Source organism: Corylus avellana, chromosome ca1 (assembly GCF_901000735.1).
Source record: "Corylus avellana chromosome ca1, CavTom2PMs-1.0".
NCBI lineage: Eukaryota > Viridiplantae > Streptophyta > Magnoliopsida > Fagales > Betulaceae > Corylus > Corylus avellana.
In genome coordinates this window covers 30402616-30420684 of record NC_081541.1, presented here as the reverse complement: position 1 = coordinate 30420684, position 18069 = coordinate 30402616, and the positions used below count along the sequence as shown (strand labels likewise).

Below are 18069 nucleotides of genomic sequence, written 5' to 3'. Positions count from 1 at the left end.
TTAATGAGACTATATAATTATATAATATTAAATTAAGTAATTGACATTAGATTCAACAATGTGTTACTTATAATCACAATTGAAGTATTAATGTATTTTTTGAACATTTTTTAGAAAAAGAAATTTAACCATTTTTTGAACTTATTTTATATGCTTTGTGTTGAACTTTTTTTATATATTTTTTTATATGTTGTGACAGTTGTCTGAATTCTGAACTTTTTTTTCTATGTTGTGTTGAATTTTTTTTTTTTTTTTTAAAAAAAAAGTTAACTGGTTATGATTTAATATTTAAAGTACAAGTAAATATAAATTTTGGGTCAAATATTTTTGATTTTTCAATATGAGCTCTTTTTATAGCAATTGGGTCCAAGAAGATATTAAAAATACAAGAAAAAAAAATGAGAGTAAAAAAAAGCCCAAAAAAATAAGCCCAAAAAGCTCAATTTTAAAAAAGCGGTTAGCGGGCGGTTATCTATTTCGCTAACCGCTAACCGGCGGTTAGCGGTTGCGGTTAGTGAAATCTACTAACCGCTAAGGCGGTTACGGTTAGCGGTTATTGCCACTAACCGCTAACCATAACCGCCTTTGCATCCCTAGTATTTATCCCATCAAAAAGTAAAAAGACAAAAATACATCTCAAATATAACTAACTAAAATCAATGTTTGGGTTTTAAGTTAATTAGTAGAATAGTAATAAATTATTGTTAAAAATATTAAAGAAAATATGTGTTTTTCACATATTAGATGACATTTGACACTTATTAAAATAGATTAAAGAAAATTTTCTCCAAAATAGTCATTAAGGAACCTTTGAGGGGGACATCAAGAACTTGAGCGGCCTTAAGATCGCTAGCATTAGTCATCTGATTGAGGCTCAACAGAGTAGACGACGTCGTCCCATACTGCTCCGCTATGCCCTCCACCGTGCTCCCACCATCCACCAGATGTCCATAATGGACGACCTTGACCCCATCCACGTCATCACAGCTGCATGGAAGTGGGATCCACAGCTTCTGCCCCACCTCAATCTTGTTCACATCAACCAACCCATTAACGGCCGCAATTTCCTGGAATGTTACCTGTTAAATATCAATTAATTAAAACCATTATCTAAGATGAATATAATAATATTAAATTAAAAAATTAAAGTTTAACGGGATGATTTAACGTAATTACCAGTCCAGAAAACACCTCGGCGGCGATGTGGTACAACCCATCGCGGCCGCCGACGGTGTAGACGGGGCTGCGGTTAGAGAGACCCGTGCCGTTGGAGCAGGCGCAGGTGAAGGGGATTCGAATCTTCTGGTAAGCGCGGATGGTCTGCTTTTCTGAGGTGGTGCTTGGGAAGTTGTTGGCGCCGAGGAGGTTGCGGAGCTTCTTGACTTGGAAAAGATCTTTGATGGAGGAGAGGATGGTATTGCTGGGAGACACGTAGTCGATCAGGGCGGTGCACTTGGCGGTCGCTTTGCTGCATTTGAATGGTGCCAGTGGCTGAGCGGTTAATGTGGTGGCCAGAGCAGAGACTAGGAGCACACCTAGAAGTACCTTAGCATAACCCATTTCTCTCTCGCTTTAGCTTTGAGGCTTTGAGCTTTCTTATTATTTTGAGGAATATATATATATATATAGGGCGGGCGGCGCCCCTGGTAACAAAATTTTGTTACCGCTCCTTAGAAAATAAGAAAATAAAAAATAAAATAAAATAAAATTATCTTTCCCTAAGTCAACAATCACCCAAAAAAAAAAAGGAAAAGAGAATAACTCTTGAGTTGGAGAGTTGGAGAGCGCTGCTGCAAAGTTCTTCACTGTTGTTTCCTGTCGGTTGGGGGGAGGCACTTGGTTGTCACACTCGTCAATGGAGTGATGGACTATGTTTTTTCTTCTTTCAAATCACGTGTCATGCTTGGTGATCTCGGTCGTAAACAGCTCTAATTTAAGATTGCATTTCTTTTTTTTTTTTCATTTTTCTTTTTCTCCAACCGAAAGTTAAAATACTTCTTTTACTTGTATACAAAGAAAAGTGTTCCCTTTTTATGAATATGTATAACTTATCCATTTAATTAAACAAATTAAGTCAAAAATTTAGCCGCCCTTATCCAATTATTCACCTTCTCTTGTGGTTTTATCTATTTAATTAAATAAATCAAGTCAAAAATTTAGCCGTCCATATCCAATTATTCACCTTCACTTGTGGTTTCGATACTATAACTTAGGGTCCGTCAAGATTTTGAGGATTGACTTGTTGGAAGATACCGGAGTATTTATCAATTGTAAGCGGCATTAACCAAATCAACGAGCCAACTGCCAAGTAATCATGGCATCTGCACCTTGTTAGTCCGGCACGTAAAGGTTTGGCTTGGCTGACCAATCTAGTACACCGACCGAGAGAGACATCACTGCATATCATTTGCTACCAAAATGGTCCACCAAGAAAACAAGCATGTGAACGATTGAAGAAGCCTCACACTAAAATATTCTTCCTGTGGATTCGCAGAAATTTTGTTTGGGATTACTTGTGTTTTTGGAAGATTATTCTTAATGTCCCAACTTGTAAAAGTCATCATCAGCTTCTAAGTCAATGGTAACTTCTTTTGATGTACCAATATTCACGTGGGCCGGGCTTGAGTTGAGGAGGCCCACTGAGACTGAACACCTAGGTTCGAAAACATCAACTACCAGTGGTTCGGCCCGTCGTTAAATTAAGAGACAAGAAAAGACGCATTAGTGTACGGTTCTTACATTTACCCCAAAGAAATATTAGAGTATATTGTGATATATGATTTGATATTGTAATTGATCAAATCGGATTTGAATACATTCAATTATGATTTGATTTGATCTCTCATACCATTTTGTATAATCTACATGTCCCTATTTATATGACATTTGTATTGTAAATTATTTGTTTGAGAAAAGAAAGAAAGAGAGAAAAGTCGAAACCGAGAAGAAAAATAAATTCGAAAGAGGCCAACTTGCCTATCTTTCGGCCCTTTGTTGGCCCAATCATTATTTAGTCTATTGTTGGTTATTTGTTGACCCAAACCGATTTGTGGCCCGTTGTTGGCTCAATTTATTTGGTCTTTGTGATATTGTTTACAACCAAACCACATTTTAGCTCAAAGTTAATTCCTATTTTCAGCCCTTCGTTGGCATTAATTTTAGCTCATAGTTGACCTTCCTATTGCTATTTAATCCGTCGCCGACCGCCTTTGCTGGCCCAATGTCTTCAGTCTTTGTAGTATTGTTTAAAATCCAACCTCATTTTACCCCATAGTTGGCTCTTATTTTCAGCTCTTTGTTGGCTTTTATTTTGGCCCATAGTTGGCACTCCTATTGTAATTTAAGGCGCATTTTGATCACCCGATCACCTCTAGTCACCATCGTCGAAAGGAGAGAAGAAAAATCAAACTCAAGCTTTCAAAATCTTTTAGCTTCAGTTTGAGGGGATGTTAGAGTATATTGTGAAATATGATTTGATATTGTAATTGATTATAATAAAATCAAATCAGATTTGAATACATTCAATTATGATTTAATTTGATCTCCTTTACTATTTTGTATTTTCTCCATCTCCTTACAAATATGGATCATTTGTATTGTAAATTCATCAAGTAAATAAGAGCATCCATGTAAACTCCTTTTATGATAAAACTTTACAGATAACCCTCCAAGCAAAAAACTTCTTTGGCTGCTTCTATCCACTAAAATGAATTCTTCTTCAATAGGGCAGTTAAGGGAGCAGCTATAGAACCATAATTCCTAATAAATTTCTTGTAATATGCAGTTAGGCCAAGGAATCCTCTGAAATATTGGATACTGCCCTAGAGTTTCTAACACAACCCTCAAATGTTTTAAGTACTACTCCATTCCTTTACTATAGACAAGTATGTCATCAAAGAAGCAAATTACAAGTTTCCTTAAGGTTAACAAACTTCATTCATCAGTCCTTGAAATGTTGTAGGAGCATTAGTTAACCTAAAGGGTATAACTAGGAACTCATAGCGCCCTTTTTGTGTACTAAATGCAGTTTTTGGTATATCTTCTGCCCCCGCACTGATTTGGTGGTAACTAGATCTCACATTCATGTTAAAGAAGACCATTGTTCTAGTCAACTCATCCACTACTCGAATTCGGAATTTGTCCTCAACGGTCTCCTTGTTTAAGGCTCTATAGTCCGCACACATCCTCCAACTACCATCTGCCTTCCTAACAAGCAAAAAGTGAAAAGGAAAAGGACTCTGACTATTTCTGATGACTCATAAAATTTCATTAATTCCCGAAAAAACTTTTCTATCTTATCTCTCTGATAATAAGGAGAGGTACCCTCCTTGAGGACTATTTGATGATCATAACTCCCATTAGGAGGTAAGCCCTTAGGTTCCTCAAATACTGCTTTAAACTCTTCCAACGGATTTGAAATACAACCCTCAACTACATTAAAATCAGGAATTCCACACTCTTCAATAAGCTGTATCACTAACCCTTTTTTCTCAGCTCTAGCCAGTCTAGGAAAATTTTCCCCTTCAATCACACCTTTGATCCAGTAGCATATAAACCCTTAAGCATTATGGTTCTTGCACCATAACAGAATTCAGTCGTTAATTCTAAGAAATCCCAAAGGATAAGCCCCAAATTTCTTAACCACTGAATTCCTAGCACTAGATCACAACCACCCAAAGATAAGATAAATAATTCAGTACTAAACACGTATCCAACATATTTCTGTCAAGCGTCACAACACATGCTCATCTGATAAATCACAGGAAAATGGTTTCACCAATCAAATTAAGGACAAAATAAAGCTCCATTTATGATAAAACTTCACAGATAACCCTCCAAGCAAAAAACTTCAATTTTCCGCTTGTTGATGCTACAAGTTTAATCTCAAACACCAAAATCAAATCAAATGAGATACTCTACATCACAAATGTCCACTCCTGTACTCATACAGTAAGTTGAGAATGGATAAAACGATAAAAAGTGCGTACATCTTAATGGGAAAGATGAAGACAAATGAAGATCAGTTGAATAGAGATGAAAAGGAAGTTCCATCTTAAACCTTGAATACCACTGTTCGTTCCATCAGAAGCTGTTTTACCAACAACGAAAAACAAAATGGTATTTAGTTAATTATATAATCATTTATAAGTGAAAGGAATTGCATATCACAAAAGAAACACACAAATTTTCATTTCTCAAGTTCAACTGCTTGGACAAGTGAGCATCAAGAAATTTCGGACGATCATGCTAGTACTACCACATGAAACAGCTAACCAGAGAGAAGAAATCAGCATAAGAGATTGCTGGTTGTTGTTTCTAATCTTGCAGAGATCAAAATTTAACCAAGATTGCATAGAGGGAACATATACACATACACTAACCACTAACGACCTCTTAAAAGGAATTCCTAGGTAGTGACATGGGCAATCTATATGTATTTGGGTGATATAAAAATATTAATGCCCTCAATCTTGGGCTGGTCTCTATAGAACACATAAAATCGAATCACTACAGCAAGGATAGTAAATTGCACCAACCTGGACAAGTGGACTCTGTGACAAGGCTTGCAAAAATGGTTTGGGAATCGTAACCGGTATATGCGCAGGTTGTTTGGTTACAACCACCTGAAGATGTTATATTTCCAATGTATTGATTATTGCCTGCACCTTCACATTGCATTGCAGGGCATGCTGTCCAGTTGGATAATGGTTTTAGTCCAGAAGCCTCACATTGTAGTCTGGCCTCACCAAAATGATATGAATTTAGAAACTGGAGAAGCCACCACCAAGAAGGAAAAAAAACAAAAAAACACAAATATCAAGAGCCACCGAGTTATATACACTTACGACGTATAGTTGTTCGCTGGGTCACATGTGCACTTAATACAATTTCTAGCAGTGTAGATATAAGTGTCTCTGGCAACAAGTAAAGGGTAATCCAAGGAGGTGCTGCTTATATTGGATGTACAAGCTGCAAATAAGCATTTGAGCATCATTTACTCACAATAACTATAAATGTCAAAAATAAGCTATAAGCCAAAAAGAAATCTCAAGAAAGCGTATCAAGCAATGTAAGAAATTGCCAAGGTGAGTGAAACGCATACAACACCTAATTCCTATGGCAGGTGCAAAGCTTAAAGTAGTAACTAGTTAGGGGTGGCAATTCATGTTCGTGTGCCGAATTTGGATCATGTCAAGACTTAGGTATAAAACTATATAAGTCAACTATAACCCGACACATTTAATTAAACAAGTCAGATCTCTCAACCCTAATCGGTCATATCAAAAATTGTGAATCCTGAATATCGTTTGTCAGATTTAAGTTGTGTCAAGGAAGGAGTATAAGATTATATAGGTCAACTCTAACCCGACTCAATTAATTAAACGAGTCAAATTCTTTAACATAACCAACTAAGAAATATTGGTGTTAAGCCCCATGTGTATAACTGGATCCTAAGATAATCCTATCAAGAAATGAGGATGAGCTTGGACCAACTATCTTTTTCTTTAATTCCAAAAAAAAAATGAATTATTGAAGTTATATATATATATATATATATATATATATACTCCAATAATTGAGTCAATAATACAACTCGCAGGGTGACATGAAAAAACTTGTTATCCATGAGTATCCAAAAAAGCAAAGAAGTGAATCCAAGAAAATAGATCTTGAAAAACTTTTGAAAAAAGAAACATCATAACTATTTGCACCCACCTATGATGTCAAACCATTTGCCAGACATCAACAAGTCGGTGGGCACCATTGATAATTGATAATGTAAGACAAGATCCCTGGGGACCCTATCCTCTTAATCAATTGACAAGACTAGCTGTACTCACTGGCTGCAAGCAGCAACCCGTGCCATCTTGTGACCGGGTTTGAGTGCAATTAACTGCCTGTATTGCATTCAATCAAATTGCACCCGATTCAAATCGGGTCATCATTACTTCTTAAATTGAATATAGTTTTGCTAGTTTCAACTTCAGAGAATATTCCCATCAAGCCAAATGTATTTTCAAGTTAATCCTCTTATGATTATTACTTGCTAACACGTTGATTATCATATAAAATTGTACCGGAGTGTAATTAATTAATAAAATTACTAGAATTTTTAAAACCTTCCAATTGCATTTATAAAGACAATTTTCAAGAAAGCAAAAAAGGAACCTTTGAGAGGGACATCAAGAACTTGACCGGCCTTAAGATCGCTAACATTAGTCATCTGATTGAGGCTCAACAGAGTAGACGACGTCGTCCCATACTGCTCCGCTATGCTCTCCACCGTGCTCTCAGAATCCACCAGGCGTCCATAATGGACGACCTTCGACCCATCCACGTCATCACAGCTGCACGGAAGTGGGATCCACAGCTTCTGCCCCACCTCAATCTTGTTCGCATCAGGCAACTTATTAGCGGCTGCGATTTCCTGGTACGTTACCTGTTAAATATCAATTAATTAATTAAAACCATTAACTAAGATAAATATAATAATATTAAATTAAAAAAAAAAAAAAAAAAAAAAAAATTAAAGTTTAAGGGAATGATTTAACGTTACCAGTCCAGAAAACACCTCGGCGGCGATGTGGTACAACACATCGCCGCCGACGACGGTGTAGACGGGGCTGCCGTTAGAGTGACCCGTGCCGTTGGAGCAGGCGCAGGTGAAGGGGATTCGGATCTTCTGCTGCGCGTTGATGGTCTGGTTCTCTGAGGTGCTTGAGAAGTTGTTGATGCCGAGGAGGTTGCGGAACTTCTTGACTTGGAAGAGGTTTTGGATGACGGAGAGGGTGGTCTTGTTGGGGGACATGTAGTCGATCAGGGCGGTGCACGTCGAGCCCGCTTTGCTGCATTTGAATGGTGCCAGTGGCTGAGCCGTTGATATGCTCAGAGCAGAGACTAGGAGCACACCCAGAAGCACCTTAGCATAACCCATTTCTCTCTCTCTCTCTCTCTCTAGCTTTGAGCTTTCTTAATATTTGGGGGATATATACATGAATATGCTCAGAAGAAGACGAAAGAGGAAGTAGAAGGGTTGGGTTTGGGGTAGGGGTGTCAAAAATTACCGGGGAACCGGAACCGGAACCGGAAAACCGGGAAACCGGGAAACCGGAAACCGGGAAACCGGGGTCCCGGTTCCGGTTCCGGTTTGAAAAATCTAAAAACCGGGTACCCCGGTTCCGGTACCAGTTTTTGGTACCCGGTTTTTACCGGGAATACCGGAACCGGGTTTCCATTTTATTTAATAATATTTATATATTATTATATTTATATATTAATATATATATTATATATATTAATATTTTTTACACTTAGGTTTAGGTTTAGGGTATTTTAAAAAATTAAATTTTTATTTCTAAGGCTCAAATAGGCAAAAATAATGATTTTTTAGGATTTTTGGACTTTTTAAGGTTTATTTTTTAATTATTTGGAACAATCACAACAAAGCCCCTTTAATTTAGACAAAGAAACTAATAGATTTTTAAAAAAATGGGCCAACTTATGAAAAAAAAATTGGTTTATTTTAGGCCCAATACCTAAAATAAGCCCAAAAATCAATTTAAAAAAAAAAACCGGTTACCGGACCGGGTAATACCGGAACCGGCCGGTAACCGGGACCCCGGTTAACCGGGGTCCCGGTTCCGGTTCCGGTTTCTCAAAATTGAGAACCGGGGTACCCCGGTTCCGGTTCCGGTTTTAGGCCAAAAACCGGGAAACCGGACCGGGTTGACACCCCTAGTTTGGGGCGTGTGAATAAATTAGGAGACTTTGACTTTCTTGAAAAACTTTTGCTGTGTGGGAATTTGGAAATGGCAGGAGCGGAATTCCATAAACTGGACTAGTATTAGCCGTTGGACTCATGCACGGACTCCCATTTTTTATTTTTTTATTTTATTTTCACTCGCATGCTTTTACGGTGACTTTCACTCTATTCAAATTCAATAATATTTTATCTCAATTTAAAAATTATTATATTTATTAATTTTTAAAAACAAATTAGTTTTCAAATACCGTATCATCATGATAAAAGTAACTACCACCTAAGAGTAATGTCTTTGTACAGTCGGTCGGTTTATGAATCGACCAGATTTATAGCATTATTCTTAGCATTTGGTTTCATTAATGTCCTCGTAGAGTTTGTCAGTTTAGTAAGGATTCAAGTATTTAAGTCATTTTTGTGCGATTTTCAACAAAAGACTGAAATTTCTTCTAAATCAATCTAAAAAAAATATTATTAAATTCATTTAAATTAGTAGCAAGTGTCTATAAATATTTAAAATGTACATTAAATTCTTAACATCATTAATAACAGTTTACAAACTTAAATTAAATTAATGTGTCTTTTAAATGTTTATAGATATTTGACACTATTTTAAATATGTTGAAAAATATTTCTTCCAAGCTAATTTTTTTTTTTTAAAAGGTAACTGACAGAATTTCATTACTCATGGGAAAGCTTTTCAACAATTACAATCTCTCTAATACAAGGAGGAATGTTATCTATCAATAGCTGGCTAACATCTGAGACAACTTCTTTCAAAAAAAAAAAAAAAACATATGAGACAACTGCCATTTTTGCAACACAGTGGGCTGCTTCGTTGGCTAAACGTCTAACATGTGAAACTTTTCAACTACTATTTCTTTCGGACTGATTTGAAAAAAAAATTTATCCTTCGACAAATAAATGTTATTATGATTATGTTCGGATAGAATAATTATTCTTTTTTAAAATATATTAGCCGACTAAAATTTGAAAGCCTTTTCAGAACTTTGTGGGGGTAGGTCTGTTTGTGGTCCCCACTGCAAGTGGGTAAAGGCTCTTTGTGTATGTTTTTCCTTCTTCGGCCCGTAAAATGGTTGGCGGGTCAGGGACTCAACTCAATCCAAACTTGGTCTTGGTCAAAGACGATGTTAATACAACTCTAATTTAATAATAAGATTGCATTTTTTTTTTTTCTTCATATTTCTCCAACCAAATTTAGATTAAAAAAAAAAATTCTAAAAATATTTAATCGTTTACAAAGAAAAGTGTTGGCTTTATTTGAATCTATATAGCTTATAAACTTGGCCCTACTTTTTCACCGAGGCTAATAACTCATATCTTACTAATTTTATATTAAACTCGTATTAAGCTTTTGAGTCATCTAAAAAATTATCGGCCTTAGATATAATGTGCCAAGTTTTGAAAATTCCCATATCCATTTCTTCACCTTCGCTTGTGGTTCCGGCATTGTAATTTGGGGTCCGACAGAATTTTGAGGATCGACGTATTCGAGGATGCCAGAGTCTTTGTCAATTGTATGCGGCGTTGATGAAAAGTATTGGTGGAATTTGCACCGTGTTAGTCCGAAATGTTTGGCTGACCAATCTAGGAGTGAATGAGTTATACATACAGCTCATCAATCGGGTGAAATTAAATATAAGAAATGTTGACTTTGACCAGAAATAATGTTGTACAACGATTGAGAGAGACATCACTGCATTTCATTTGCTGCCAAAATGGTCCACCAAGAACAAGCATGTGAACGATTGAAGAAGGCTCACACTAAAATATCCTTCCTGTGGATTCGCTGTGATTTTGTTTGTAATTTACTTATGTTGTTGGAAGATTATTCTTAAAAGTCATCTTCAACGTCTATAATAAGTCATCAATGGTTCTTTTGATGTACCAATATTCACATGGATTGGGGTTGAGGAAAGGAGGCCTATTGATACCAAACACTTGATTGGATGGAACAATATCCTTTCCAATTCATTCGAATTGGAGAATATCCAATTAGTAGGGGTGTCAAAAATTATCGGGAAACCAGGGACCCGGTTCCGGTTTGGAAAAACCAAAAACCGGATACCCCAGTCCCGGTACCAGGCTTTTGGGACCCGATTTTTACCGAGTTACAAGAACTGGGTGCATATATATATAACAATATTTTTTTAATATTTTTATATATATATACTTTAGGTAATTAAATTAATATATATAAAAACCGGTTACTGAACCGGCCGATAACCGGGACCCCAGTTAACCGGAGTCCCAGTTCCCAGTTCCTGTCCTCGGTTTTGGCCAAAAATCGAGAAACCGGACTGGGTTAACACCCCTATCAATTAATTATAATGGATGGGTATTTTTGTCTTTTAACTTTTTGAAAATATAAAAATACCCCTCTATTATAACTAACTGGATAAGAGAGGATCCAAATTGTGGTTGCCCAACCTGTGCACCCAACTTTTTGCTATTAAATATTAGGTCGGCTGAAATGAAAGGAGGGTTTTCCTTTGACATTGAGCTCCGTTTAGCGATTAACTCCTTTGAGTCCAGATCTCAATCATGGCTTTGCTGCTTCTTTTCCAAATTGCTCATAACTAGTGGACTCGCACTTTCTTTTTCTTTTACAATTTCGATGGGAGAAAGCTTGAAAAGTAAAGTTGATAGCAATGTTAGTGATATGTTACAGTTGTGTTTGGAGCCTCCTTTGTTGAGTTTTTGGTGGTCTAGATTGTATTGTTTCAGTTGTTCAAAGAAAAGTGATTACTTATTCATATAAAATGAAAAGTACCAAAAACGTATTTTATCCTAAAAAAACACCAGTAAACATGCGATCGATGTCGTTTTATGAATTATATTCTTTACAAATAGTCGGGCAAATCAGAATTTCGTCAAAAACTAAAATGGGACTCCAGCCCTGCCTACACCCAACCCGCACAGGTCAAAACCGCATTAGTGGCGGGTCGTCAGTTGGAATGCCAAAAATCATCCCACCCTATTTCTCTTTCTCCATGCCAGGTAGAATCGATGGTGAAAGCTTGTTACCGGAGCTCAATTACGACATCATAAGCAAAAGTTGAGAAACTACATATTATTTTGCTTAATCACAGTCTAAACCCAAAATGCCCTCACATTTGGGGGTCAACTAGCTTATAGGAAATCGACTGTAGAGGATCTCAAAAGAGGTACAAGTAAAGAATTAAACAAAAATATATACATATCACTTCTCCTCCAAACGCCGCAGCATTGACTCAGCAAAGCTTTGTTGCCTGCAAATGTTACAAAAATAAGCTTGAAAATGTAATTATCTCTGATTTTCTTAGCATCAGAATGGTTCAGCAATGCAATAAATAAACTAATATGTTGACGAACTAATATTATGCAAACAAAATTGATATCTTTCCATTTCTACTTATGCAAGAGAAAGAGATTTGACTTACTTCTGTTCTCTGTGTTTTGGGCTAGGACGAGAGTACTTTAGATATCCATCCCAAGGTACCTTTCGGAGACCTGCTCTAACAGATATTATGTCCCTAACCCTGCATAAGAGCGTTTACAAGTAATTGAAGCTATCCATAAATAAGATATGGTTCTTCTAATCCCGGAGAAGCACACACTTATGACTTTCCAAAAAAGTGTGTAAGCATAACTCATTGCAGCTGAGGAGAAGTTTATTTACCTCTCTGCAAACTCGATGGGTGTCTCTCCAGGTTTTAGAATTTGAGGCTCCAAGTACCAAACATCACAAACAACAGCCCAGGATGTCATGAGCTGCAGCAGATGCGTTGTGAAGGATTGCCTGCAAAGAAAGCACATAATCTAAGAATTACCCTTCCGTTTCATTAGCAGCATAGTAACAGATGTCAATATCTAAGACAGGAGACAAAAGATGAACCCAACTGTTATCCACCTAGATCCTAGCTCAAACAAGGAATTTATCTCCCATATGGTCGTTCTAACATAAAACAAAAACATGACTATTGAATAGTTTGATCTTCGGCAAAACCTTGCCCCCACATAAATGAATCTATGTTTTTTGCCACCATGTCTAAAATGGAGGGTATGCTTTCAGCGCATTGATAAACATGATATACACACACAAGTTTAAGCGGGCTCTAAGCAGCTCCTTACTTCCGGCTGTTCCAAAAAGCATCAACGAATATTTTGTTATACTTAATTGCAACTGGGCAAACAGTGCAGCCGAGCTCAAACGCACCCTACACATCATTAAAAAAATTGAATATATGAGTTGGAGAAATTACAAGTATCGAGAACTCAAAGAAAAAGAAGAAAATTGTTTTCCCATGTGTGAGAGAGAGAGTGAGAGAGAGTTACATACAGGAAGATCACAGGATAGAAACAGAAGTTTCCTACTTTATCAACAAGAGATGCAAAACTTCTCTTACATTTCTACGATACAAAATCATATACTTGTACCTTCTTGAACATAACCGTATAGTGATTATTTACACAAGTTCCCTCCGGGAATATGAGAAGAGGATTATTGTCAGCCGCCTGAATGTGGTCCCTCAACCTGAAGTACACAAGTTCATATAATCATGACCTAGTAGATGTTCTGATATGATGATTTTCTATATTTTCATCTACACTTACTTCCTTGCTACAATTTCGCGGTCCTTTGCCTCTGAACGGTTGAACCAGATACATCCTACACTCTCTAATATGGTGCTCTGCAAAAGTCCTACAGAGAAAACAAAATCCTTACTTTCAATTTTTTGAAGAATAAATTATAGGTTCTATTTAATATTATAGGCTAAGTCGTAGTGTAAATTGTTCTCTAAATATAAGAAAAAATATATATAATATATTAAATATACTAAATATCATAAAACCTGAAATTTACTCATTTTAACTTATACAAACTCAGTGAACTATTTCCACTTTCAAAACTGGATGGACTGTAACTCAAAAGAGTTTGGACCATGTGCACCTTTCCTACTCAGACCAGTACACCACTTAATCCATACCAAGTTATTCTAGATACATATCTTTTTTAAAGGAGAACACAAATATTTATCCAAAAAATTTGGATATTTCTGTCATTTACGCAGTGAAAAAGTGTTATTCATGTGTCAAAAGATATTTAAAACACTAAGTGCAATAGTTTTCCTTGTCTATCTACATATTGCAATCAGATCATGAAACTCAATAACACAGGGCAAGTTGGAAACGCAAAACATTTTATCAAAAAGATTACCCTAATGGCAGAATAACTACATATTTGCAAACCAAAAAAAAAAACAGAATAAAATCTCAATCAAGGCCCAAAATATTGACCACCATCAAATTCCAAGTTCCGACCATTTGGAGCATTTTAGGCACTGTCACAATATATGGGTACTTCTTCCACATGATATATATCTTTGTATTACCACCAGGTCTGCTAAAGACATGCACAAAGTCCTGATTGGAATTTATGGATAAATATCATACAAGGATATTTGGTAATACTTTGAGAGAAACACACACACAGTAACCAGAAATCATTAATGAGTATGTTATACCATATTAACTGTACGAATATATATCAAGTGTGAATATTGGCATTTAAACACTTACCAACCCATCCAGGATGCTTCTGCATAATAACAGCAAATGCAGTCATCTGTTCTAAGATGATGAAATCAATCATGGAAGTATGATTGGCCACAAAAACCTGTTCAAACCATGAACAGAAGCAAAAAGCCACTTAGTAGCATGAAAATGCTTAAAATATGCTGCTAAAGAAACATTGGATGATATCCAAAAAAAATATTTAGTCAAAAATACCTGCTTAGGTCGCATGCTAGGCCGTGGCCCATGGTATTTTACCACCCCAGTCCATGACGCAACAAAGAAGCTGCAAATTAACTCCACCAACGACCTCTGTAAATAAAATAAACAAAATGGAATATGCTAAATCCAATGCATAACCAGAATTTTAAGAAGATATTAGTAGAGAAAGAATTAGACAAAGAGAGGGGGCATTGAAACATTAGGGCCTTTTATTCAATCTATCTCATAATAAAAAAGCGAATATATGTTGCAGCACCTGCGCCATTTAATTCACAAAAGATAATGATTTTTCATCAAATATGCTATAAAAATCAAAATCAAAGAAGAAAATTAAAATAAGAGAAAAGAAAACCAACCCTACCAAAAGAAGGGGCAGGGCCATGCAAGAGTGAGAATCATCACGTTTAGTTGCCTTTGATAAATTAAGTGTAACACCCTAGTCCCATATTGGAAAGATGAGGAGTAGTTCACATAGAGTAGGTAGTTTATAAAGATAGTCATGAGTACTAAGTCCCACATTGCTTAGTTACTAGGTGAAACTAGGCTTTATAAGGAATTCTAGTAAAGCTCTAAAATTGACTAGTTCTTTTGGGATTATAGTGAAAATGTGGCTAGGCTTTTCCCTGGGTCATTAGAAATAGTATCAAAGCCAGGTTGTAACATCAAACCATGTGGTACTAGAGCACTGCATAACGTGGCCCTGATGAGGACGTCAAGAATTTAAGAGGGAAAATTTGTAACACCCCAATCCCATATTAGGAAGATGAGGAGTAACCCACATAGAGTTGGTAGTTTATAAAGATAGTTATGAGTGCTAAGTTCACATTGCTTAATTACTAGGTAAATTGTTCTTTATAAGGAATTCTAGAAAATACCCAAAATTAACTAGTACTTTTGGGGTCATTGGGCAAATGTGGCTAGCGCTTTTTGCTGGGTTGAAACTTCCATTGAATTCCTTACAAAGCTTACTTTCACCTATTAACTAAGCAATGTAAGATTTAGCAATCATGATTATCTTTATAAACCACCTAGTCTATGTGGGCTACTACTCGTCTTCTCAATATAGGACCGAGGTGCTACATTAAGCATATCATAAATGTGCTTGCCAAGAGTCTTCTTTGTAGGAGGCAACCATAAGATTAAGTCCATCGGGCAGATTATTGATAAATGTACAACAAAAGATTTATTTTCTTTCCTTTTGATAATGAAGTAAATGTGTGACAAAAGTTTTCTTTCCTATGACAATAGAGAAGATCAAAGATCCTTCCTCAGATTTCCACATGACCATGAAACCTAGCTTGTAGGATGAATGGTTTCTTTCATCTGATGATATAGAGCATGGTTGGGACTCTTCCATGGTCTCGACGGGAACATGGATTCAATCATGTATGACAAATGGATTCTGTCCTATGACAATATAGATCATCATGGGTCCCTTCCAAAGATTTCACATGTCCATGGATTCTGTCAGAGTCTCCAACAACTTAATATCATTTGTGTGCTGTTAGAAGGCTGCTGCAGGTGTTTTATCTAGTCCTAAACAATCTTTAGATACAAGAATATTTTCTTATACAAAAGGGTTCTACTGCACAACAATAAGAGTGTGTTTAAGAAAACTAAAATGTTGAATTGGTATATTAATTCTTAGAAGAAAACCATTGATGACATGCAAAAGAGAACATTATATTAACCTAATACTTAAATTATGTAAATCACTCTGACAAGCTCACTTAAAAGCATTCAAAAATTATCCAATACCAGACAGTTCAAAGTTTCCATTTCCAATACATACATACAGAGAGACAAATAGAAGCAAACAAAAGAGCAATTTATCAAAAAAGACAAATCCAAAGAGTATGGCATTATTCACAAAGAAGCTGAGCAATAATTATATGAAAATCTAAAAACATGTCACATTTCACACCTCAATCTTTTTCCTCAACTTGTCATGCCCTTTCAAAAGAGAATGCACCGGAATAAAAGCCGAAAGGAATATTATCCATCCCACTGTCAATACTATAACCCTGCAGATTCAACCAAGACAAGCAAATTCACACGAACTCATAAACAAGGCAAACATTAAGAACATAAAACCCTCCATTTCACAAAATCCCAATTGCTTTAAAATACATTCCACATCACAACTGCAATTCAATTTCAAGATAAAGATTTTCAAAATCTCATTAAAGCCTAAAGCATCATGCATAACATCAATTAACCAGCTCAATCTTTGAGTGGTAGTTGTAGTAGTAGTAGTAAAATACATTCCGGAGCACAAATTCAATTCAATTTCAAAATAAAGATTTTCAAAATCTCATTAAAGCTTAATGCATCATGCATAACATCAATTAACCAGCTCCATCTTTGAGTGGTGGTAGTAGTAGTAGTAGTAGTAGTAAGGCTAACCTGACGGGGAATAGAATGAAATATCGAACTACGACCCCAAAACACCATAGCGGAAATAAATACACATTCCAGTTCCATGGTTCCGGAGGATTTGACTTGAAACATCGTGTGAACGAGTCCTGCTCAGTCATTATTGAAATAAAAAACCCAAAAACAAAACTAGAAAATCCAAATTTCTTAAATCTTCAATAAATATATACAAACCAATGATTCAAAAAATAAATAAAAAAATCCAAACTGTTATTTCTGCCAAAGATCTTCATGAAACATATGACACAAATCTTTGTCAACAAAAAGAAACACAAAAACAAAAGCTTTACATCGACAATGGCACCAGCAGCCTCGGTTAGCGCAGGAGAAATGTCGAGCAAATCACGCCTGCAAAATCATTTTCATTCTCAATTAACGTATTAATTCATCAAACCCCAATTTGGTTGCCCAGAAAATGACTGTTTGGAATCTCACAACAGTCACATTATTTTTCTTTTCCCCTATTTCCCAGCAATCAAACAGAACCCCAATAGAGAGAGAGGGAGAGAGAGAGAGCGAGAGAGAGAGCGAGAGAGAGTTTACAGGCGGAGCTTGCCCAGGGGCTCTTGGATGGAGGATCCGGAAGGGAGATAGTCCTCGATGTTGGGTTGATCCAAGTCCAATTCGGAGCTTGACGACTTTAGCTTCTCAGTGCTACTACTACTCATCGCGCTCCCTCTCTCTCTCTCTCTCTCTCGTTCGCTGGTTCGGCTATTTGGTCCTTTTCCTCTGTCGTAGTCGTGGCTCTTTGCGCAATTGTATGGATGAAGAGTTTCCTTCCACGCAATTCTTACGCAGCTTAGGCTGAATCAGATCCTCTACATAATTATATTACAGACATTAATTTTAAAAATCATAAAAATTATATAAGCGCACTCAAGGTTAAAATTGTACTTAAATAATGTCCTTGACAGCCGACATCTATAGCCGTCTACTTTATCCCATTGCTTGGCCTTTTTGGGTGACTTGAACTTGAGACGTAGTTTTGAGTTAGATACCAAATGATATAAATTTTGAGTATAACTCACCAATAAAAATCAACTTATAAGGAGAGAGTGATCAAAATTTTATAT

At 36.3% G+C, this 18069-nt stretch overlaps 4 protein-coding genes across 4 annotated transcripts in view; 1 reads left to right on the top strand and 3 right to left on the bottom strand.

The window, feature by feature from the left end:
- The window catches only part of LOC132169668 (lysM domain-containing GPI-anchored protein 2-like), a 3985-nt gene extending 2425 nt beyond the window's left edge, over positions 1–1560 (bottom strand). Inside the window, exons 1-2 of the mRNA XM_059580666.1 lie at positions 1177–1560; positions 809–1079 (exon numbers count right to left, since the gene is read on the bottom strand). Coding sequence (XP_059436649.1) covers positions 809–1079; positions 1177–1560 — 655 coding nt within the window. The remainder of the gene's footprint in view (positions 1–808; positions 1080–1176) is intronic.
- A 3225-nt stretch (positions 1561–4785) lies between these two features.
- On the bottom strand, positions 4786–8157 carry LOC132166942 (lysM domain-containing GPI-anchored protein 2-like). Its single transcript, XM_059577806.1, has 5 exons — positions 7559–8157; positions 7171–7441; positions 5847–5970; positions 5538–5737; positions 4786–5089 (listed from the first exon to the last, which is right to left on the bottom strand). The coding sequence occupies exons 1-5, from the start codon at positions 7934–7936 to the stop codon at positions 4992–4994; spliced, it is 1071 nt and encodes a 356-aa protein (XP_059433789.1). The 5' UTR covers positions 7937–8157; the 3' UTR covers positions 4786–4991.
- A 3683-nt stretch (positions 8158–11840) lies between these two features.
- Positions 11841–17811, bottom strand: LOC132167723 (glycerol-3-phosphate acyltransferase 9). Its single transcript, XM_059578749.1, has 12 exons — positions 17540–17811; positions 17287–17344; positions 16967–17085; positions 16485–16584; positions 14555–14650; positions 14345–14441; positions 13379–13466; positions 13202–13298; positions 12896–12981; positions 12444–12563; positions 12205–12303; positions 11841–12033 (listed from the first exon to the last, which is right to left on the bottom strand). Exons 1-12 carry the CDS (start codon positions 17662–17664, stop codon positions 11985–11987), a joined length of 1134 nt encoding a protein of 377 aa, XP_059434732.1. The 5' UTR covers positions 17665–17811; the 3' UTR covers positions 11841–11984.
- Positions 17757–18069, top strand: part of LOC132169658 (probable flavin-containing monooxygenase 1) — a 3496-nt gene continuing 3183 nt past the window's right edge. Inside the window, exon 1 of the mRNA XM_059580658.1 lies at positions 17757–17767. Within this exon, the coding sequence (XP_059436641.1) occupies positions 17757–17767 (11 nt within the window). The remainder of the gene's footprint in view (positions 17768–18069) is intronic.

Coding starts and splice junctions, on each gene's coding strand:
- LOC132166942 (XM_059577806.1), bottom strand. CDS start 7,936: ATGGGTTATGCTAAGGTGCTTCTGGGTGTGCTCCTAGTCTCTGCTCTG. Junction 7,442..7,558: donor CCGAGGTGTTTTCTGGACTG/GTAACGTTAAAT, acceptor GATATTTAACAG/GTAACGTACCAGGAAATCGC. Junction 5,090..5,537: donor CACAGAGTCCACTTGTCCAG/GTTGGTGCAATT, acceptor TTGGTAAAACAG/CTTCTGATGGAACGAACAGT.
- LOC132167723 (XM_059578749.1), bottom strand. CDS start 17,664: ATGAGTAGTAGTAGCACTGAGAAGCTAAAGTCGTCAAGCTCCGAATTG. Junction 14,651..16,484: donor AGTTGAGGAAAAAGATTGAG/GTGTGAAATGTG, acceptor TTTTATTTACAG/AGGTCGTTGGTGGAGTTAAT. Junction 12,304..12,443: donor CCCATCGAGTTTGCAGAGAG/GTAAATAAACTT, acceptor GCTCTTATGCAG/GGTTAGGGACATAATATCTG.